Source organism: Mixophyes fleayi, chromosome 8 (genome assembly GCF_038048845.1).
Source record: "Mixophyes fleayi isolate aMixFle1 chromosome 8, aMixFle1.hap1, whole genome shotgun sequence".
Lineage (NCBI taxonomy): Eukaryota > Metazoa > Chordata > Amphibia > Anura > Limnodynastidae > Mixophyes > Mixophyes fleayi.
In genome coordinates, this window is record NC_134409.1 from 107765104 (window position 1) to 107782930 (window position 17827).

The 17827-nt window shown below is 40.6% G+C and overlaps 1 protein-coding gene across 1 annotated transcript in view; it reads left to right on the forward strand.

The window, feature by feature from the left end:
- The window catches only part of NUP210 (nucleoporin 210), a 70620-nt gene that overhangs the window by 18841 nt on the left and 33952 nt on the right, over positions 1–17827 (forward strand). Inside the window, exons 11-18 of the mRNA XM_075183118.1 lie at positions 1713–1850; positions 2591–2746; positions 11813–12008; positions 12246–12391; positions 15339–15560; positions 16046–16219; positions 17137–17329; positions 17538–17644. Coding sequence (XP_075039219.1) covers positions 1713–1850; positions 2591–2746; positions 11813–12008; positions 12246–12391; positions 15339–15560; positions 16046–16219; positions 17137–17329; positions 17538–17644 — 1332 coding nt within the window. The remainder of the gene's footprint in view (positions 1–1712; positions 1851–2590; positions 2747–11812; positions 12009–12245; positions 12392–15338; positions 15561–16045; positions 16220–17136; positions 17330–17537; positions 17645–17827) is intronic.

Below are 17827 nucleotides of genomic sequence, written 5' to 3' on the forward strand. Positions count from 1 at the left end.
GGTTGGCACAAATAAATGGCACATGTACTTTACAAATTCATTCTGTAGTGCGTGAGCAAGGGCCTGAAATTAGGAAATAGGACACAACTTAGATGAAATAATAATAGATTAAAGCTCATGGCCTGCTCATTTTGAGATCTTTGTTAGAGGCATCATACTCGTTAGTGCTTTCTGTCTAATGTGGTCATACTGCCAAAGCATTGGACCTTTCTGGATTCAGATTATATATGTTTCTTCATATAACTGACTTTTTCATGTCTCTACTTACTCTCTCCTTCATTCGTAAAATAATTATTCCCTGACATTTGTAAATTGTTTTATGCTCCCACACAAAGACATACCTAGCACACATTGCTTTCTAGGGTGTCTAGTTACTAACAAAACATCCTATAGTGTGTCGACGCCAAAACGATTGTTCTGAATAATCAAAATGGTTGGATTAATTTTTTTTTTATATGATGGAAAAACGTGTCGATCCATGACTATCCCGTGGCTGCGTGTGGTCAGCTTTGTGATCTTGTTGTTCCTTCAAGTGCCTGTTCAACCTGATAATCATGCATATTTTGGCAGAAATGCTAAACATCTGAATTGCATCTGGGCAGAATAACTGATAGATTTAAAGAGTGTATGTTCTCCAGGCTAAATTAGGAGAACTTCAAAATTGCTCAAATTTAAAGATCGAGTTGCAAGTCAAGACGCAGAAGCCTTAATAAAGCTGGGTACACACTACATGGTTTTAGTCCAATAATCGGCTCAATCAGCCGACATACGACCGCTCGTTCAAAAGTCGGGTCAGTGTGTGCAGTGACACGATGGTCGAAAGTCTGCCCAAATGGACGATTGTCGCCTCATTTGGTTGGTCGTACCGTCTAATATTTTCGTTCCAATCTCGGTTCCGCTGTGTAGTGTGTATAAACTTCCGACCGATTCACAACAGTGAGTACGAAATTAGTCATTGCTCACGACAACATGGCTGTAAAAAGTCGCTAAACAAGCAGTCCATGGACCGAGCGATCGGAAAATCGATCGCATGTAAAATCGCTCAGCATAAAAAGTTGGTTGAAATTTCTGTAGTGTGTACCTAGCTTTAGGATTTGCACCCTCTTACTAGATTTTGCACTTGGTGTTTGTGAATTGCCCTTTTAGCCTTGCCCTCTTACATTTCCTCCTTCAAGTATGTATGTTTCTGTTTATGTTAACAGCGAAAAGGGTGCTGACATATATAGCAAAATGTTAACATTGAAAAGCATAGTATTTCAGTTTATGGCTGCTAGCACTAGCTGTGTTTGTTAATCAGTTTTGTGCCCAGCATTTATGTTGTCCAGGAACTTCAGGCCTGTTTCTTTGGATCCTGCACTGCAATGATGCTATAGATTTGTGCCCCTACCCCAATTTGAGATCATGCATGATACTTGAGACATAAATGCATTTAAATATAATCATTTTTTTTCTGGCAATACAGAGCTTGGTAATACAGGGACTTGCATTAAGTTGGTCTAACTTGCTCTTTAAGAATAAATTAAGTAAAATCTTACATAATGTATGCGAGAGATTATATTGCAGTTGGGCATGGATGTACAAAATGTATCTAGAGTGTATATCAATAGATGTACAGGGTAATCGGTACTTCCATATTTACAACAATACAAAATGCAAATAATAAATAAAATAACAGTAGTCAGAAGATTTACCAATATATTGTTGTGTTGCAGGATGGAGGCGTTCACGTGTTGCCAAATCCAGTAAGGAATCAGCAGGAGGTGGAGATCTACACACCGATTACCTTGTCACCAAAAATCCTAACCTTTCCCTGGCAGCCAAAGCCGGGGGCCTATCAGTACATTATTCAGGTAATTTCTGTTCTATACAGGTGCTGTATACCACTCTCTAGGTCAACTAACACATGTTTTATATCCATGTTCTAGATAGATACAATGTATAAACTACAGAGGCATATGTGTTACAGTTCAAAATGTAAAATAAAACTACTTTCTCTTTAGCGCTTCAAAATGTGTAGCAAAAAATTTTTTTCTATTATTATTATTATTGCACTACTGTGTTAGCCAGAAAAATCTATGTGATGTTAATTACTTTTGTGTCAAAAAAGACAAAAATATTTTAGGAGTGATACCTTTTATTGGCTAACCCCAAAAAAATATTATATAATATTTTTTTTTTTGGTTAGCCAATAAAGATCTCACTCCTATAATACTTTTGTGTCGAAAAAGACAAAAGTATTTAACATCACATAGATCTTTAGCGCTTCCAAATTTGATGTCGCCTAGAGGTTCCAGGAACCCTGCCAAAGTTCCAAAACCAAATCACTTTTCTAAAATGGAATCTCTACTGGGTGCTTCCAATATTCCAATATTATGCAAACACATAACCAAATAACCGAAATTGCACATATTGAAATAATTGTTGTTAAGAGTCCCATTTACTATTGTCCATATTTTAAATAGTCACTTTGCAGGGATTTTTCTATCCTATTTCTTCATTTACTGTTGCTTTGTGTAGAAAATGAACATTTTTACAATATTTTAAAACTTTTTTTTTATTTTTTATTTTTTTCCCAATTGGAAATTCCAAGGTACAAGGTGGAAGTGGCAATTTTACATGGTCCTCATCAAATAGTGCAGTGGCCACTGTCACAGTTAAAGGGCTGATGACGACTGGAGATGACATTGGTGTTGGTGTCATACAGGCTCGAGATGTCCAAAATCTTCTACATTTCGGAGAAATGAAGGTGAAAAGAACATTTATGTTCAATAATATATCATGCTTTATATCAGTGGCCCTGTCTGGTTTTTAAATAAATGAAGGGATTATATGGCTAAATATGTATACAATACTCTTCTCTTCCTACTGCAGGAGGCTATATTAGGAGGTATTTGCAGACTTGATCTGCATAACTATACAATGTGGATTGGAGGATTTGTATACATGGGCAGGGCCAGTATTGTGACTGCAGATCAAATGATTGCAGCCTTGGCTTGGACTGGTATCCAATTCCTTTAGGACACTACAATAAGGTAGTGGGAGGGGTGTCAGTCTGTCTGTGAAGAAGGTGGAGAGTAATACTTTAATATTTTTATTTTGTTTACTAGAGCTGCAGGGGAATATATGGAAATTCAAATGCTGTGGTTTAGTTGTCTCTTAAATTAGTGATGTCATTAGATTAAACAATATGAATAAAACAAGGTTTTGAGATATGGTTTCTTTCTAAGTTATTATTGTACATAAATATTTTACAATTTTACCTGATAATTTGACCTTTTGGAGCACTATTCCAAAGCAAGATGTGGTAGAAAGTGTAATAGGTTTTTAATTTTAAATAAATTAAACAAACAGTGCTCCCATTCAAATTAATAAATGTAGATATACATATACATTGTCTCTTTTTCATCCAATCTGGGAGACACTGCTACCATGTGTTGTATGAGGCGACCAGGAGTTGGCACTTAAATAGTTTAATTGTTTAATGTAACTTGTTGACAGAACTCCCACCCCTCTGCAACCCCCTGGAGATTCTCTGTGTTTAAGTGCCCAAGAAGTTGGGCTTAGTTTAAACTCTGCAGTCTATTAATTTAATAAATTTTCAGCTTTTTTATTTAGTTTTACTTTATTTAGGTATATGTGCTGTGTGGCAACACACAACATTGGTTACCTGGGTCTGCTATCCGTGTTTCACAAGGACTGGCCCCTACAGTCTCCCTCTGTTCCTTTTCCTTTCAGCCACTGTTAGTCACCGCTGCGGTCAGGATAATCAGCGTTGCACCTGGGCATGGAATGCTTCAAATCCAAGACGGCGCCGCCATCTCCACGGTTTTTAACAAGTCCCCCTCTCAATATAGGTGAGGGGGACTAGGTGGAGCGAGTACCACAGGAACCAAACTTCGGGTACATATACAGGACTCGGGCGAAAGAGGATGCGCAGATTTGCGGGTTTCACGCTGATAGGCTATCGCAAAACTGCCTGCAATGAACCTGCAGCAAAGCAGGGAAAGTATCAATTCCCTGACAGAAAATGAGTGTGAACCGGTTAAATGTGTTCCTGAAATCCTCCGGACATCAGATGTGTCAACTCATCCCCTCCATAAAGCATTGGACTCGGGAAGGAAAAGTGTGTACTGCTCCCTTCAGGTTGGGGATTTGGAGGAACCTTCCGGGAGTCAGGGTGTAGAAGATCTGACCCTGGTGGTGCGTCAGGCCTTAGACCTTTTTAGATTTAGACAAACCTCAGTCGGCTGACCGGGTCTCTTCAAGTGACAAAAAGAGCAGGTTGTCTCTTTCCCGTGATCTACAGAACTTGCAGGTCTATTAGAGTTGGTCTGGAAACAGTCAGATCGAAAGTTCGTCATCCGTTGCTGGTTCCCTGGTCTTTATCCCTTGCGATCCCAATGAGAAGGCCCACTGGTAATAGGTGCCTAAAGTTGATACACTGGTGGCCCTTCCAGTGGCCCATTCGACAGCCCTTTAAAGATGGCACCAACTGCATGGTAGAGGGCCTCGGCATAGGTCGCTAGGGCGCTGGAGACCTGGTCCAACCAGCTGACAGAGGGTTTGCAGGACTCAGAATTACTTCCCCTGGCTCTGCATTTAAAAGCGGCTTTGGGATATCTATGAGACAGCTCAAAATGTGGTCTCCATTTCTGTGTCTATCTCAGTATCTAAGGTTGCGGCCAGGAGGACTCTGGTTGTGTACCTGGGACGACTACACAGAGTCAAAAAACTGCCAGGAGGCTCTTGCCTATTCTGTTCAGTCCTCTTTGGCCTAGAATTGGATAACATGATCTGTCAGTCGACAGGAGGTAACAGAATGCCCCCAAATCCTGTGTGCCTTGGTTTGGGTCCTTTCGCCAGCCCTTGGTTTGCCCACCAGGGGTTAATCTCCCAGAGGTAGACCTTTTTGCGGCTAGGAATCACTCCCAGAGGGCAGGTCTTCTTATTCATAAAGTCATTCAGTATCCAAGCTCCCTGATAAGCCTGCAGCCTGACACGGTCCCTCGCCATTTTGTGGCCGCATGGTTAGTGAGATGCCTACTGCGATTCAGAGACCAATGAACGGCTTACGTCTTCCTGGTCCCCAAGCCAGATGGATCTTTTTGTCCTATCCTTAATTTCAAGGTTCTGAACCTGCATCTTTGAGTGGACAGGTTCTGCATATGGAGTCTCTGAGATCTGTGATAAATGGTTGGAGTTATGGGAGTTCCTGGCCTCCATCGACATCTGCAATGTTTACCTCCAAGAGCTTGTCTGGGAGGGTCATCAGTCCCTTCTCAGGTTTGCAGTAGGGGACTCCTGTTTTCAGTTCTGGATGCTTCCGTGTGGCCTTTCCATGGCGTCACGGATCTTCATGAAGATCATAGCGGTTATGGCTGCTCGGTTGCGTTCCATGCGTGTAAGCATGGTCCCTTACCTGGATGATCAAGGCAGACTCAGATCAGCTCTTGAGATGCCATCTTTCCCTCACCGTCACAGTGCTGGAACAACATGGTTGGATTATCAATCATCGTCGTCAACATTTATTTATATAGCTCCTGCAAATTTCGTAGTGCTTTACAATTGGGGACAAACACAGTAAGTAATAAACAAACTGGGTTAAAAAGACAAAGAGGTGAGAAGGCCCTGCTCACAAGTTTACAATCTATGGGACAATGAGAGTTGAATACATGTGGTTAAGTCGACGTATTTTCATTTCGGTCCAGCCAGATTACAAAGGTAAAAAATAAACAAAAGGGATTAGTATGATATATGATCCAGTCACACAGCACTGTTTGTCAGAGGGTTGTTGTCTTGTGTGAATTGTGTAACGGGTGGTAATCTAGTGAGGTTAGGAAGGTGGTTGAGGAATGTTTTAAATTTGCCTGAAGAGGTGCGTTTTCAGAGAACGCTTGAAGGTTTGTAGACCAGAAGAAATACTTATTGTGCAAAGGAATTTTTGTAAACCGGAATGGGAGGATGTAATGAGAGTGGATGAGAGACGCACATCTTGTGCAGAACGAAGTTGTCAAGTTGGGAGATAATTTGAGACAAGTGAGGAGATGTATGTTGGTGCAGCTTTGTTGATGGCCTTGTTGACTTATAAAAGTATTTTATATTGGATTTGGTAAAAAAAAAAAACAGGCAACCAGTGTAGAAACACACACAGTGATTCAGCAGAGGGATATCGATTTGCAAGGAAAATCAATCTGGCCGCTGCGTGCAAAATAGATTGTAGGGGTTAGAGTTTGTATTGCAATAGTCAATGCGGGAGATGTGCATATTCTGGTAATGTTTTTGAGATATAGAGTCGATGTGGGGAACAAAGGAAAGTTCTGAGTCAAAAATCACACCTGGACAGCAAGCTTGAGGGGTGGGGGTTTAAGGTCGTGTTATCAATAGAAATAGAAATTTCAGGTATGCTTCTGTTGGTGGGTGGGAATATTAACAACTGTTTTAGAAAGATTTAGTTTGAGTTGGCGAGAGGACATCCAAAATGAAATGACAGAAAGACAGTCGGTAACATGGGATAACACAGATGTCGAGAGATCAGGAGAGGATAGATAAATTTGGGTATCATCTGAATAGAGATTATACTGAAATCCAAAGAAGCTTATTAGAGAAGTGGTATAGATGGAGAACACCAGAGGACCTAGTACTGAGCCTCGTGGTACTCCAGCTAATAAAGGAATCGGAACAGAGGTGTATCCAAAGAAATTAACACTGAAAGAGCGATTAGAAAGGTAGGATGAGAACCAGGATAGGACAGTGTCTTCAAGACCTAAGGATTGTAGTGTTTGTATGAGAACAGTGTCAAATACAACAGAGAGATCCAGGAGAATTAGAAGAGAGTATTGGCCTTTAGTTTTAGCAGTGCTCAAATCATTGACAACCTTAGTCAACACAGTCTCCTGTGGAGTGTTGAGAACGAAAGCCAGATTAAAGATGGTCAAATGTGTTTTGTGTGAGGCGAGTGTAGGCAAGTCTCTCTAGAAGCTTGAAGGGGCAGGGGAGTTGAGCTTTGGGATGGTAATATGAGAGAGAGTTTGGGTCAGAATTTAGTTTTTTCAGAATAGGAGTAATCACTGTGTGATTTTGTAGTGACTGGAAGATACCAGTAGAGAGCGAGAGATTACAGATTTTAGTTACAGGTGGAATGAGTACAGGAGCCAGGGATCTACTAATTTGTTAGGGAATAGGATCAAGAGGAGGTAGAGTAGGAAGATTAGAAGATGGTAGATACTTTATCTTCATCTGTGAGATACAATGAAGAGGGTGTCATAGGGTGCTGAGAAGGAATTTAGCTGATTGCTTGTCGAGGAATTGGACACCATTTCTAGTCTGACTTTATCAATCTCGTCCTTGAAGTAGGAAGCAAGATCCTGGTCACTGATAGTAGATGGAGGGTTTGGGGTGGGAGGATTGAGAAGAGATTTGCATGCATTAAAAAGGTGCTTGGAGTTAGAAGCCTGAGCATAGAGAGATTGGAAGTATGTTTTGCAGTGTCCAGATCATTTTGATAGGAATGATAGAAGTATATTTGAAGAAATCATTAGAGCTATGAGATCTATGGCATTGACGTTCTGTTTTATGGGAAAGTTTTTGAAGATTTTGTGTTCCTTTAGTGTGCCACGGCTGACATTGAAGTCGACGTATAGTATGAAGAGTCGCTGGAGCCACTCGATCAAGTGCTGTTGCTAAGGTTTGGTGAAAATGAGGTATTGCCATCTCAGGGGAGGACAATGTAGAGATAGGTGAGAGAAGGTGTTGGAGAGAGGTGGAAAATTGTTAAAGATTAATAGAGTTAATATTCCTGCGGGTATGACGAGGTCTGGTGGAGTTTGACAGCAGAGATGTTAGAGCAGAGGGGGTGAGCGTGTAGCTGATAAGGTGATGATCAGAGAGGAGGAAAGGTGTGTTAAGGAAATCAGACACTGCGCATAGTCTAGAGAATACAAGATCAAGGCAATGGCCATGCTGAAGAGTGTATGATTCAACCCACTGGGAGAGGTCGAGGGAGGATGTTAGAGATAGAAGTTTGGAAGTAGCATTCGAATATGAATTACAAATAGGGATGATGATGTGAATGTCGGAAGATAAGAAGTGAGGGAGCCATGCAGCGAAATCCTCCAGAAATTGTTGGTGCACTCCAGGGGGGATAGATCACCGCAACACGCATAGAGAATGGATCAAAACTTTGAATAGCATGTACTTCAAAAGATGTGATTGTAAGTGATGTGGTAGAGATGTGAATGTGCATTGTTGAGGGGAGTAGTCCCAACCCCACCTCCTTGCCTGCCTCCAGGTCTGGGGGTGTGGGTGAAATTAAGGCAGTCACATGAAAGGGTTGCAGGTTAGGCAGTGTCTGATTCCATAAGCCATGTTTCTGTTATTGCCAGAAGGTTGAGGTTGTTTGAGAGGAAGAGGTTGTGTATGAAGTTAAGTTTGTTACAAACAGAACGTGCATTTCAAAAGGCACATTTAAAGGACTTGGGAAGAGAGTGGAGACAGGTGATGCATTGAGGTTTGTGTTATTGTGGTAGTGTTCTGATATATGTATGGGATGGGTGTGGGGGACGTGGATAAGGTAAGAAATCGCCAGCAAATAGAAGCAGAAAGAGAAAAAGATAGGTAAGATGTTTGTAAAATGTGTGACCTTTTATTTTCTGGCAACAGGTGAGACTGTGCCAGTTAAAGATAATAAATAGGACAAAAGTTCATGGTGTTAACTAGAGGTGAGCGGAGTAATGAAGGTGCAATGTGGTCAAACGTTTGTGTTTGAGGAAGAGTGACAAATGATATAGTCCTAAAGATAATGCCATGAAAGGAGAGTAGGAAAAGCAATTTGTTAAACATTGTGAATCAAGAATAAAAAGCTATAAAGTTGAGGGAATTTAAAGAAATACCTACTTGCAATGGTCATTGTAGTTAGAGAAGTAGTGCAGATCTAGCTCATTCCTCAATGTCTTCAGATGCTGTCCAATGTTTGTCTAACTGTGAATCTCATACACTTGTGAGAAAACGTAGAAAACACACGTCTGACCCCACATACATCTCCCCATAGACTCAATGCTAAGATATAGTCAGGCTGATTTATGAATACACTACCTCTGTGCTAATTGATCAGCTAGTCGAAGAAAAAAACCCAAAAAATAATAAACAAAAACAAATTTCTGTTACATACTTTTTTAAAAAAAGACATTTGCATAGATGAAATGCACAAATTAATGAGCTGAGGTTCAGGATAGAAGATGTTGTCCCAGTTTGTTCCCTTTCACTGCATTTTATTCTTTTCCCTTATCCTGGATACCAAGGCACACAAGATCTTTCCTCCAGAGAGCAAGGTGTGCTCCCTCCAGAATCACGTGAGGAGGGTTCTAGCAAAGCATCGCCCTTCAGTGCTCCTCTGCATGTGGCTGCTAGGATAGATGGTTTCTGCTTCGAGACGCTCCCTTACAGGCAGTTTCATATCTTTCAGTGGGAACTCTTGCAGAAATGGTCGGGCACTCGTCTCAACCTGGATTCCCAATCGTTCCAATTATCACTGAAGGCACGTCTCTCTCAGTTGGTGGCTGTTGCAGGATCACTTATTAGTGGGCAGATCCTTTGCCCTACGGTCCTGGATCAGTCACCATGGATGCCAGTCTTCTGGGCTTGTGAGCAGTGGTCCCTCGCCGCCTACAGGGTCTTTTGTTGGCTCGAGAGGTCTTTCTGACGACTGTTGTCTAAGAGTCATGTTGCTTGCCCTTCAGGGGAGGGCTCAGTCCCTCCTTTAGGGTTATCCGCTTGCTTCATCAAACTTGGCCAGTCCACCTTCAGTCAGACGATGCTACGGCCGTGGCATATGTCAACCACCGAGGAGGCACCAGCAGTGGAAGAGCAATGCAGGTTGTTGCTCAGATATATGCCCAGGTGGAACTCTTCGTTCTGGTGATTTCTGTCGTTTTCATCCTAGAAAAACAGGGAGGTCAACTGCCTCAGCAGACAGACATTACTGCCGGTCTCTAAATCTGGAGATTTTTCAATGGTTGGTCCAGAAGTGGGTGCTTTTGAATGTGGACCTCATGGTGTCTCGCCAAAATTGTCAGGGACCCTTTGGCAGTTGTGGTGGACGTTAAGACCATGTGGTGGGAGTTGCAGTTGGGATACCGGTTTCCTTCCACCCTGAAGCTTTCTTTGGTTTTCTGTCAGTTCAGTGATTTTGGTTGCTACTGATTGCACCTGTCGGGTTTGGTTAACGGACGTCCTACCCATGCCAGTCAGTTTGGCGTGTCGGATGCCTCTTCGCGACAACCTCCAGTTGCAGGGTCCATTTTGACACCAGGACCTGCCTCGGGTGGCTTTAACAGCGTGACTGTTGATGCCAGTCTCTGGCGGTCCAGGAATTTGTCCACCAAAGTAGTGGATATTGTGCTGCAGGCCAGGAAACCAGTCCCTGTCCGCATTTACCACCGGGCTTTTCTGTTTCCTAGTTTTTCTACAGGATGTCTTGAATGTGGGCCTTCGCTTTAGTTCCTTTTAAGGTATAGGTTTCAGCCCTGTCTCTCATTTTCCAAAAGAAACTAGTGGATATTCCTGAGAAGCGGACCTTCCTTCAAGGGGTTCTGCACATCCAGAACCCTTATGTACCACCCATGGCACCTTGGGACCTGAGCTTGGTCCTGGAGCTGCTTCAGATGTCCCCTTTTGAACCATTGGGTTCTGCTGAACTTCGGTTCCTGACATGGAAAGTGGTGTTTTTTATGGCCATGGCTTCCGTAACGCACGTTTCGGAGCTTGGGCCTCGTTCCTGCGTTTTCCTTATCTCCTCTTTCATGACGATATGGCTGTGTTACGTACGGTTCCCTCCTTCCAGACCGAGATAGTTTCACGGTTCCACCTGAATCAGGTAATTGTGGTTCCGGTCTTCCAGGAGGCGGCTGCCTCTTCGGGTCACAGCTCCCCTGCTTCCTTGGATGTTGTCCGGGCTCCCTGCATTTGTGTGGAGTGAATGTCCGCCATTCAGCGGACTGTCTGTTTTGTTCTATGCCCATAAAAGGGGTTGGTTGGCTTCCAAACAGACCATCAACAGGTGGATTATGTCCACAATCAAGCAGGCCTTTGTCAGTTCCGATGCCTAGTCATGTTGTTGAGCATTCCACCCTCTGTGATCAGCTCTATTGGGTGGCTACCTGGTACTCTGTCCACACCCTTTACCCGGATTTATCATTTTCACGTTTTTTGCGTTTCCTGTGTTTAGCCTGTGTTTTGTGCGCTGGGTTGTTATAGTGTACCCTCCTTTAAGGGGCTGCTTTAGATCGTCAGCATGGTAGCAGTGTCCCCTACATTGGATGAAAGAGAAAAGAGGATTTTTATACGTACGATAAATCCGTTTCTCTGATTTCATCTGAGGGACACTGCTGTTAGTTGGTTGCTTGTTTTGTTCCCCTTTCTTGAGACTTTTTAATTATACCGAGGAGCTACAGGGGGTTGCAGAGGGGTGGAGATGTGTCAACAAGTTACATTAATCAATTAACTGTAGAAGTGCCAACTCCTGGTCCCCTCATCTAACCCATGGTAGCAGTGTTCCCCGTTGGAATCAGAGAAACGGATAAGTATAATACTCTCCTTCCTTTTTTTCTTCTCTTTTTTTTTTTTTTTTGTGCAAAATGGCCTATTGCCATATGTATTATGTTTTTTGTTTGTTTTTTAATGCAAGTTAAAAAGTAAACTTTTTTTTTTTCCCCTGTTCCTTCAGATTAGTAATCCTCAATACATAATGCAAGTGAATAATGCGTGACTTTAAGGTCATTAATAAGACACACAAAACTCAATATGTCAAATGTTTTAGGTTTTCGTCATTGAGCCCACCGGCATGGAATTCATCCCTTGTCCAGTTGAAGCTCGTATAGGAAACCGTCTTGAACTGCCTCTCAGGATATTCGGTGTACTGGATGGGGGCAGTGAGGTTGTGACACTGAGTGACTGTTCACACTTTGAATTGGCTGTAGAAATGGAGACTCCTGGGATATTTAAAATACTACCAGGTATGTAAATATGTGGGAAATTTGGCTTCCATTTCCCATCTATATCTAAGGTAGCAATCTTGGTCTACTCCAAATTTTATATAGAGCTGTACTATCTCTTGTGTTTCACAAATTGTTGTAGTGGACTTTTAAACTTCACATTGTTCTACTGGGCTCACTCTACATTCCTTTTACAAATCTGTCTTTTTGCCTGTAATTCTGGACATTTTCACACTCTCCCTCTTGTTTTGTTACTAGGAAGACTCAAGCCAGCTGCTGAATATTGTAGCGGTATTACAGTACAAGCAGATGCACCTGGATACACAACGATATTTGTCAGCTACACTCATGGTCATATACATCTAAGGGCCAAAATCATTATTGCTGCCTATGTGCCTTTGAAGGTAGGTATATATTCAAACAACCCACAGAGTCACAAAGGTCTTGCTTAGCGCTGGTGCTAGGTTAGGCCTAGTGTACACTACATAACAATATAGCACTTCCTGTCTGCTTAAGTTAATTCTTAAGTCTCCACAAGAAGGGAATTGTGCTGTTTGCAGTAGTTTGCAATGTGCTGCTGCTGAACTGAATGCAGCTGTAGTGGATCTCAATGTAGTTATTTTAAGTAAAAACTTTTTTTTTACATTTTGGTCTATAAATTGCTATAAGGACCACCCTGTCGGGGTGACAGACAGACCAAATATGCAGCCTGGTGTATCCAAGGTCTGTCTGGCTATTGAAGTCAGTACAGTGGGTACTGATAGAGTGATCCTAATCATATCTATAGTCCAGTGAACTCCATCCACTGCAACATAACATGGTCAGCTCTATAGTTACTAGCAAGTGTGACCTCTATGGCTTATTAAGGAATGTGCTGGCTCGGAGTTGCTGACAATCTTTTGATGTTGCAAATATTAATATTAGCAGTTTGACCTTGCTGGGATGTACACCAGGATTTTTTTTAGTCCTGTAGAATAAGCATCAGGTGATAAAGCCACTAAAGCAGAATAAATAGATCTGTGAATTCAGCTTGCATTTACCCTTTAAGAGGATGGTTTCTATTTCACGTTAGGCCTTTGAATGACCCCTCGGTCACATGATTCTGTGTTATGGCTGATATCCCAGACACTGTTTGTATAACTAATATATTAAGTGATCGTCTCATGTTTACACATGATGCAGTTTTATTTGACTATATTTAAATCGTTCGGTCTCACTGGTTTAACCAATAGGTTGGAATATGACTTTGAAGTAAAAATGCTATAATTGATCTGAACCTCCTCACTTCATTGGGTGAATTCATGTGATCATTTTTGCAGTGCTCTCTCTATTTAAAGGGTTTGTCCACTTTGGTATTTTGTGATCCACATCTTCCTAGTGAGTTGATAGCCTACATTCTTATGGATATTTTTGAAAAACACAAACTAGTTTAAGGGGGATGTAATGTTTACGGTATTTTTAATTTTTGAAGGAGAATGGTACCATATATATCATAAAAAAGGAGTATAATAATTTTGTAAATACATACAGTGATGTCATTCTGGCAATAATGGACTTGGAATAATTATATCCAAACATTCTGCATAAAGATTTTGTTGCAGCATGTCAGGAGGTTCTGACCCAAAATGGCCTACCCACAGGGACAGTGATACCACTGCTGAATTCCACACTAAGGACCTGATGCTGAGTTGGGAACAAAGCAAAACAGCAAAAAAGGAGTAAATTTGCTCCCGGACAAAGCATGTTACAATGAAAGGAGTGCAAATGATTTTATTTTTTTGCACACAAGGAAAATACTGCCTGCTTTTTCATGTAGCACACAAATACTTGATAGCTTTATTTTTTACCCTGAAATTTAAAGTTGATTTAGGACATGTCCTATTCCAACTATAAAGATTTCCCTACATATTAAATATCTTCAAATGCAACGTGGTTTTGCCAAGGTGCAAATTTGCTCCTTTTTTTTGCTTTGCATACGAACAGGAGTTAATTTGAAGCATTTAGGGGCTAAATTAGAGTCTGGTGCATATTTTACTAAAATGTGCAGTTAAGGAAACCATGTTACTCTGCAAAGAGTGTAAATACAAACTTTTTTGAATGGAGACAAATTGTAAATGGTGCTCACTGCAGCACACATACTGGTGAGCTCTATTTTTACTCTGCATTTTAGATTTGAGCTGCGCAGCGCCTCACCCTATCCCCTTACAACCCTACTCAGGTTGAGCATTTTACATTTCTCCCCACAGCACAGAATAGTTTTTCCTAGTGCATATTTTGCTCCCATAGGCAAGTTTTTGAAAACTTTTTTTTTTTAAACCTTTTAAAAGTTCTTTGAAGCTGATATGCTAAAAAAAAAAATGAAAATGTAAATGCATAAAACTGTACGCATTGTGACAAGCACTCAAAAGCTTTAACAATAAAAATAGAGGTAAAATATAGTGGAGCTCTGTAAGGAACCCTCTTTAAGTCCATGGTACACATGCAGGAAAGCACTAATGACCGTGTTTCTAACACTAAGGAGTAAATATATCAAGCTGCGGGTTTGAAAAAGTGGAGATGTTGCCTATAGCAACCAGTCAGATTCTAGCTGTCATTTATTTAGTACGTTCTACAAAATAACAGCTCGAATCTGATTGGTTGCTATAGGCAACATCTCCACTTTTTCAAACCCGCAGTTTAATAAATTTAGCCTTAAGTCTCTCTCACTCATTGTTGTTTTTAGTGGAGGCTTACATTCCAATCGGTTTTTGGTCACATCTGGAAGAGATCACCATCACCACAGACCCCTAGCATTACAACCATTACATGAAGGATATATTGATTATTTGGACTAGTTGTAAACAATACCTAATCCAATTCCACAAAAGGTTCATTAAATTCAGCCTCCCTAAAATTGAACTACTCCATTTCCTGCATTAATACTTTAGATAAAATGACATACAGCAATCTGCAAACCTACAGACTATCATTCCCCAGATAGTAGAGAACCAGAAACCAGCTACTGGATTACAGGCAGAAACAGTATACCAATATTTGTGACCTACAACCCATAGGAAACTAGGGACAATACTTCATAAGTATGACAGACTAAAATAGATACACCCGAAAGCACCACTCCTGGCATACAGTCATCCAGCCAACATAGAATCTTCTCCTTTGTTTGCCTTCCAGAATCTGATATAAATGGAACATAATGCATTTTTTGGCAAGTGAAAGGCGGCTGAAATTACCAAAGCTTTGTGTGTCAAGAATTTTATATTTTGACTATATTTATTTTCTTCTAAATTTGTGTGTTAGGTTGTACCTTTTTATCAAACCCAGATCCGTAAATAATTTTTGTTTTATTGTTAGACAATTGATCCATCTTCAGTAGCTCTAGTTACCTTGGGTTCTTCAAAAGACATGTTATTTGAAGGGGGACCGAATCCTTGGGTCCTTGAGCCTCTGAAATTTCATAGGAGTGTATCTGCTGATGATAAAGAAACTATCGGCCTGCACCTGCTTGAGACGTCTTTGTCCCGTAACCACTTCCAGCACTGGGTCAGAGCAATCTGCAGAGACCTTGGTGAACAGGTACTTATCGCAGTCTGGGAGGAGGGGGTTATGTATAACCGGTGAATCTTCTACTACAAGCTATTTTAGGAATCATTTGCATACTTCTGAAACCGTAGACACTTTCAATCTCCTTTTTTTTTTTTTCTTTTTTTTTTTTGTGTGCAAACAGTGTAGAGTTACAATTGTTTATAAGTTAGTTTAGATGATGGTCGGAACACTTGGGTGATATGAGCCAATTAGATGGTTGTTTTTTGGCTTCACAGCATTTCCTTTGTTGTTGTAAGTTGCGTAGTCAGTGTTGAAAACTGTAAGAGGTTCTAAGGCAGTATATTGTGGTGTTTATGAAGAATATGGAACACATGCATAAAAAAACTAATTTATTGAAACAGATATTTTTTATTTTAATATTTTTGTCAAAACACAATGTTGTTCTACTTATGGGACATACAATCCCCCAGAGAGAAGTAGAATAGTAATAAAGTAATTGTTTTATTTTGTGTTAGGTCATTTCTTTGTCTGTAGGAAACCGCCCCACAGAAACAAATCCATTTCCAGCTGTTGAAAGCGTTGTTGTGAAGCTGACCTGTTCTCCTCCATCACGATTTACTATGAACCCTGTATACAAACATGCCCATATGGATCTCATCTGTCCTCTGATGCAGCAAGAAAAGCAAGTGGTAGGTGGTCTTTAGTAGTCCTCTTCTTCCTTCCAGGCTTGTAAGTAGGACCATATAGTGGGCTACCTTGTTCTTTTATACAGTTTTTACATTACTGGTGATATAACCACATATTCAATTTTCTGCACAAAGAGTAATGTATATTTATTATAGATCACCTCAGAGATGTGGATAATGTCTGAATTTTTTTTTTTTTTGTTATAACCTATACAAGCTTGCATTGACAGATCCCACATTCACAATTTTGGACAGTTTTGCTAAAACTTAAATGGGTGCTCTACAGGTGTTGACTACTTAGGAGCACACTCCAAATGTCACCTGTTCACCAGTGACAGACTTTGCAGTCCTCCGTTCAAATCTTCTTTAAACTGGAGGTTTGGCAGGGGTGGTATTAGTATCTGTCACTGATTGGATGATGCTCATTTGAAGACCTTTTAAAGAATTGAACCTGTTGGGTAATTTTTAATCCCATTAGTGAAAATAATTAACATTTTGCCTCAGCTGATCTGTGAAAATACCTGTGACTGGTGCTACATTTAATACGGGTTTTTTTTAAAATTGGCAAGCACAATTTACATACCACAAAAGTGCAAAACCACAGCACCCATTTTGTCATTTGCTTACTTTTGCACCTGGTTTTACAGGAAGCACATGGATTTATGGGCCAGGATGGCAGCATCTTTAAGGTGCAAAAGTTTGTATCAGCCACTAGGTGGAGATGGGCTGATTTGGGGTGTTCCGTGTAGAGTAGGCATTAGGCACATGAGTGCACTTAATTTTTACAGTCTGAGTGTAAATATCATTTCATTAAATGGCTTTGAGAGCAAAACCTGCATGCAAGCTGTAAACCTTTCTGAGTTTGGATCTGCTAAGGAGTAGACCTAGGCTGTATATATGATTGATTTATTTTGTTTTAGATTCCAGTTTCAAACTACCGCAACCAGTTACTGCAGCTATCAGCCTATGATCATCATGGAAGAAAGTTTGATAATTTCAGTTCTTTGGCTATTGATTGGGATACTTCCAAGGTGCTGTTAGCCAGCTTCGATGCTTCCAAACCCATGGAATATATTCAGCAGGAAGATGGAACTGGTCAAAAGAAACTGCATGGTATGACATTAATTCAAGTTTTTTAGATTTCTTAGATAATTAGTTGTGTGCATTGAATGCAATGGTATTACTAGCAAAATCTTACATTCTTGTCCACTGTAGCACTAGATGAAATATGTTGGCACATTATATATCCTTATATTAATAAATGCTATAGTCTGATGTTATACTGTTTAGTATATATTTAATTATTATTATTGTTTATTAGGTTTGAACACTATTCATGTTCATCATGTATCGGGGACAGCAGTTATCACTGCCAGAGCAAACAATTACCAGGAATCACACCACAGAGCTGCCAAAGTGAGAGCACCGGTATGTGTATAAAGCTTCCTTTCTCTGCTTCTATTAGTAGTAGTGTTAGAAGCGGTGCCCTCGATATGTGTTTTTGAGAAAGGAAGCGAGTTTCTCCATATGAATTGGGTGTGGTGATGATGCAGGTTTATCATGCTGATGGTATTGATGTTATAACAAGTAAAAATGGTATTTTATTCCTTA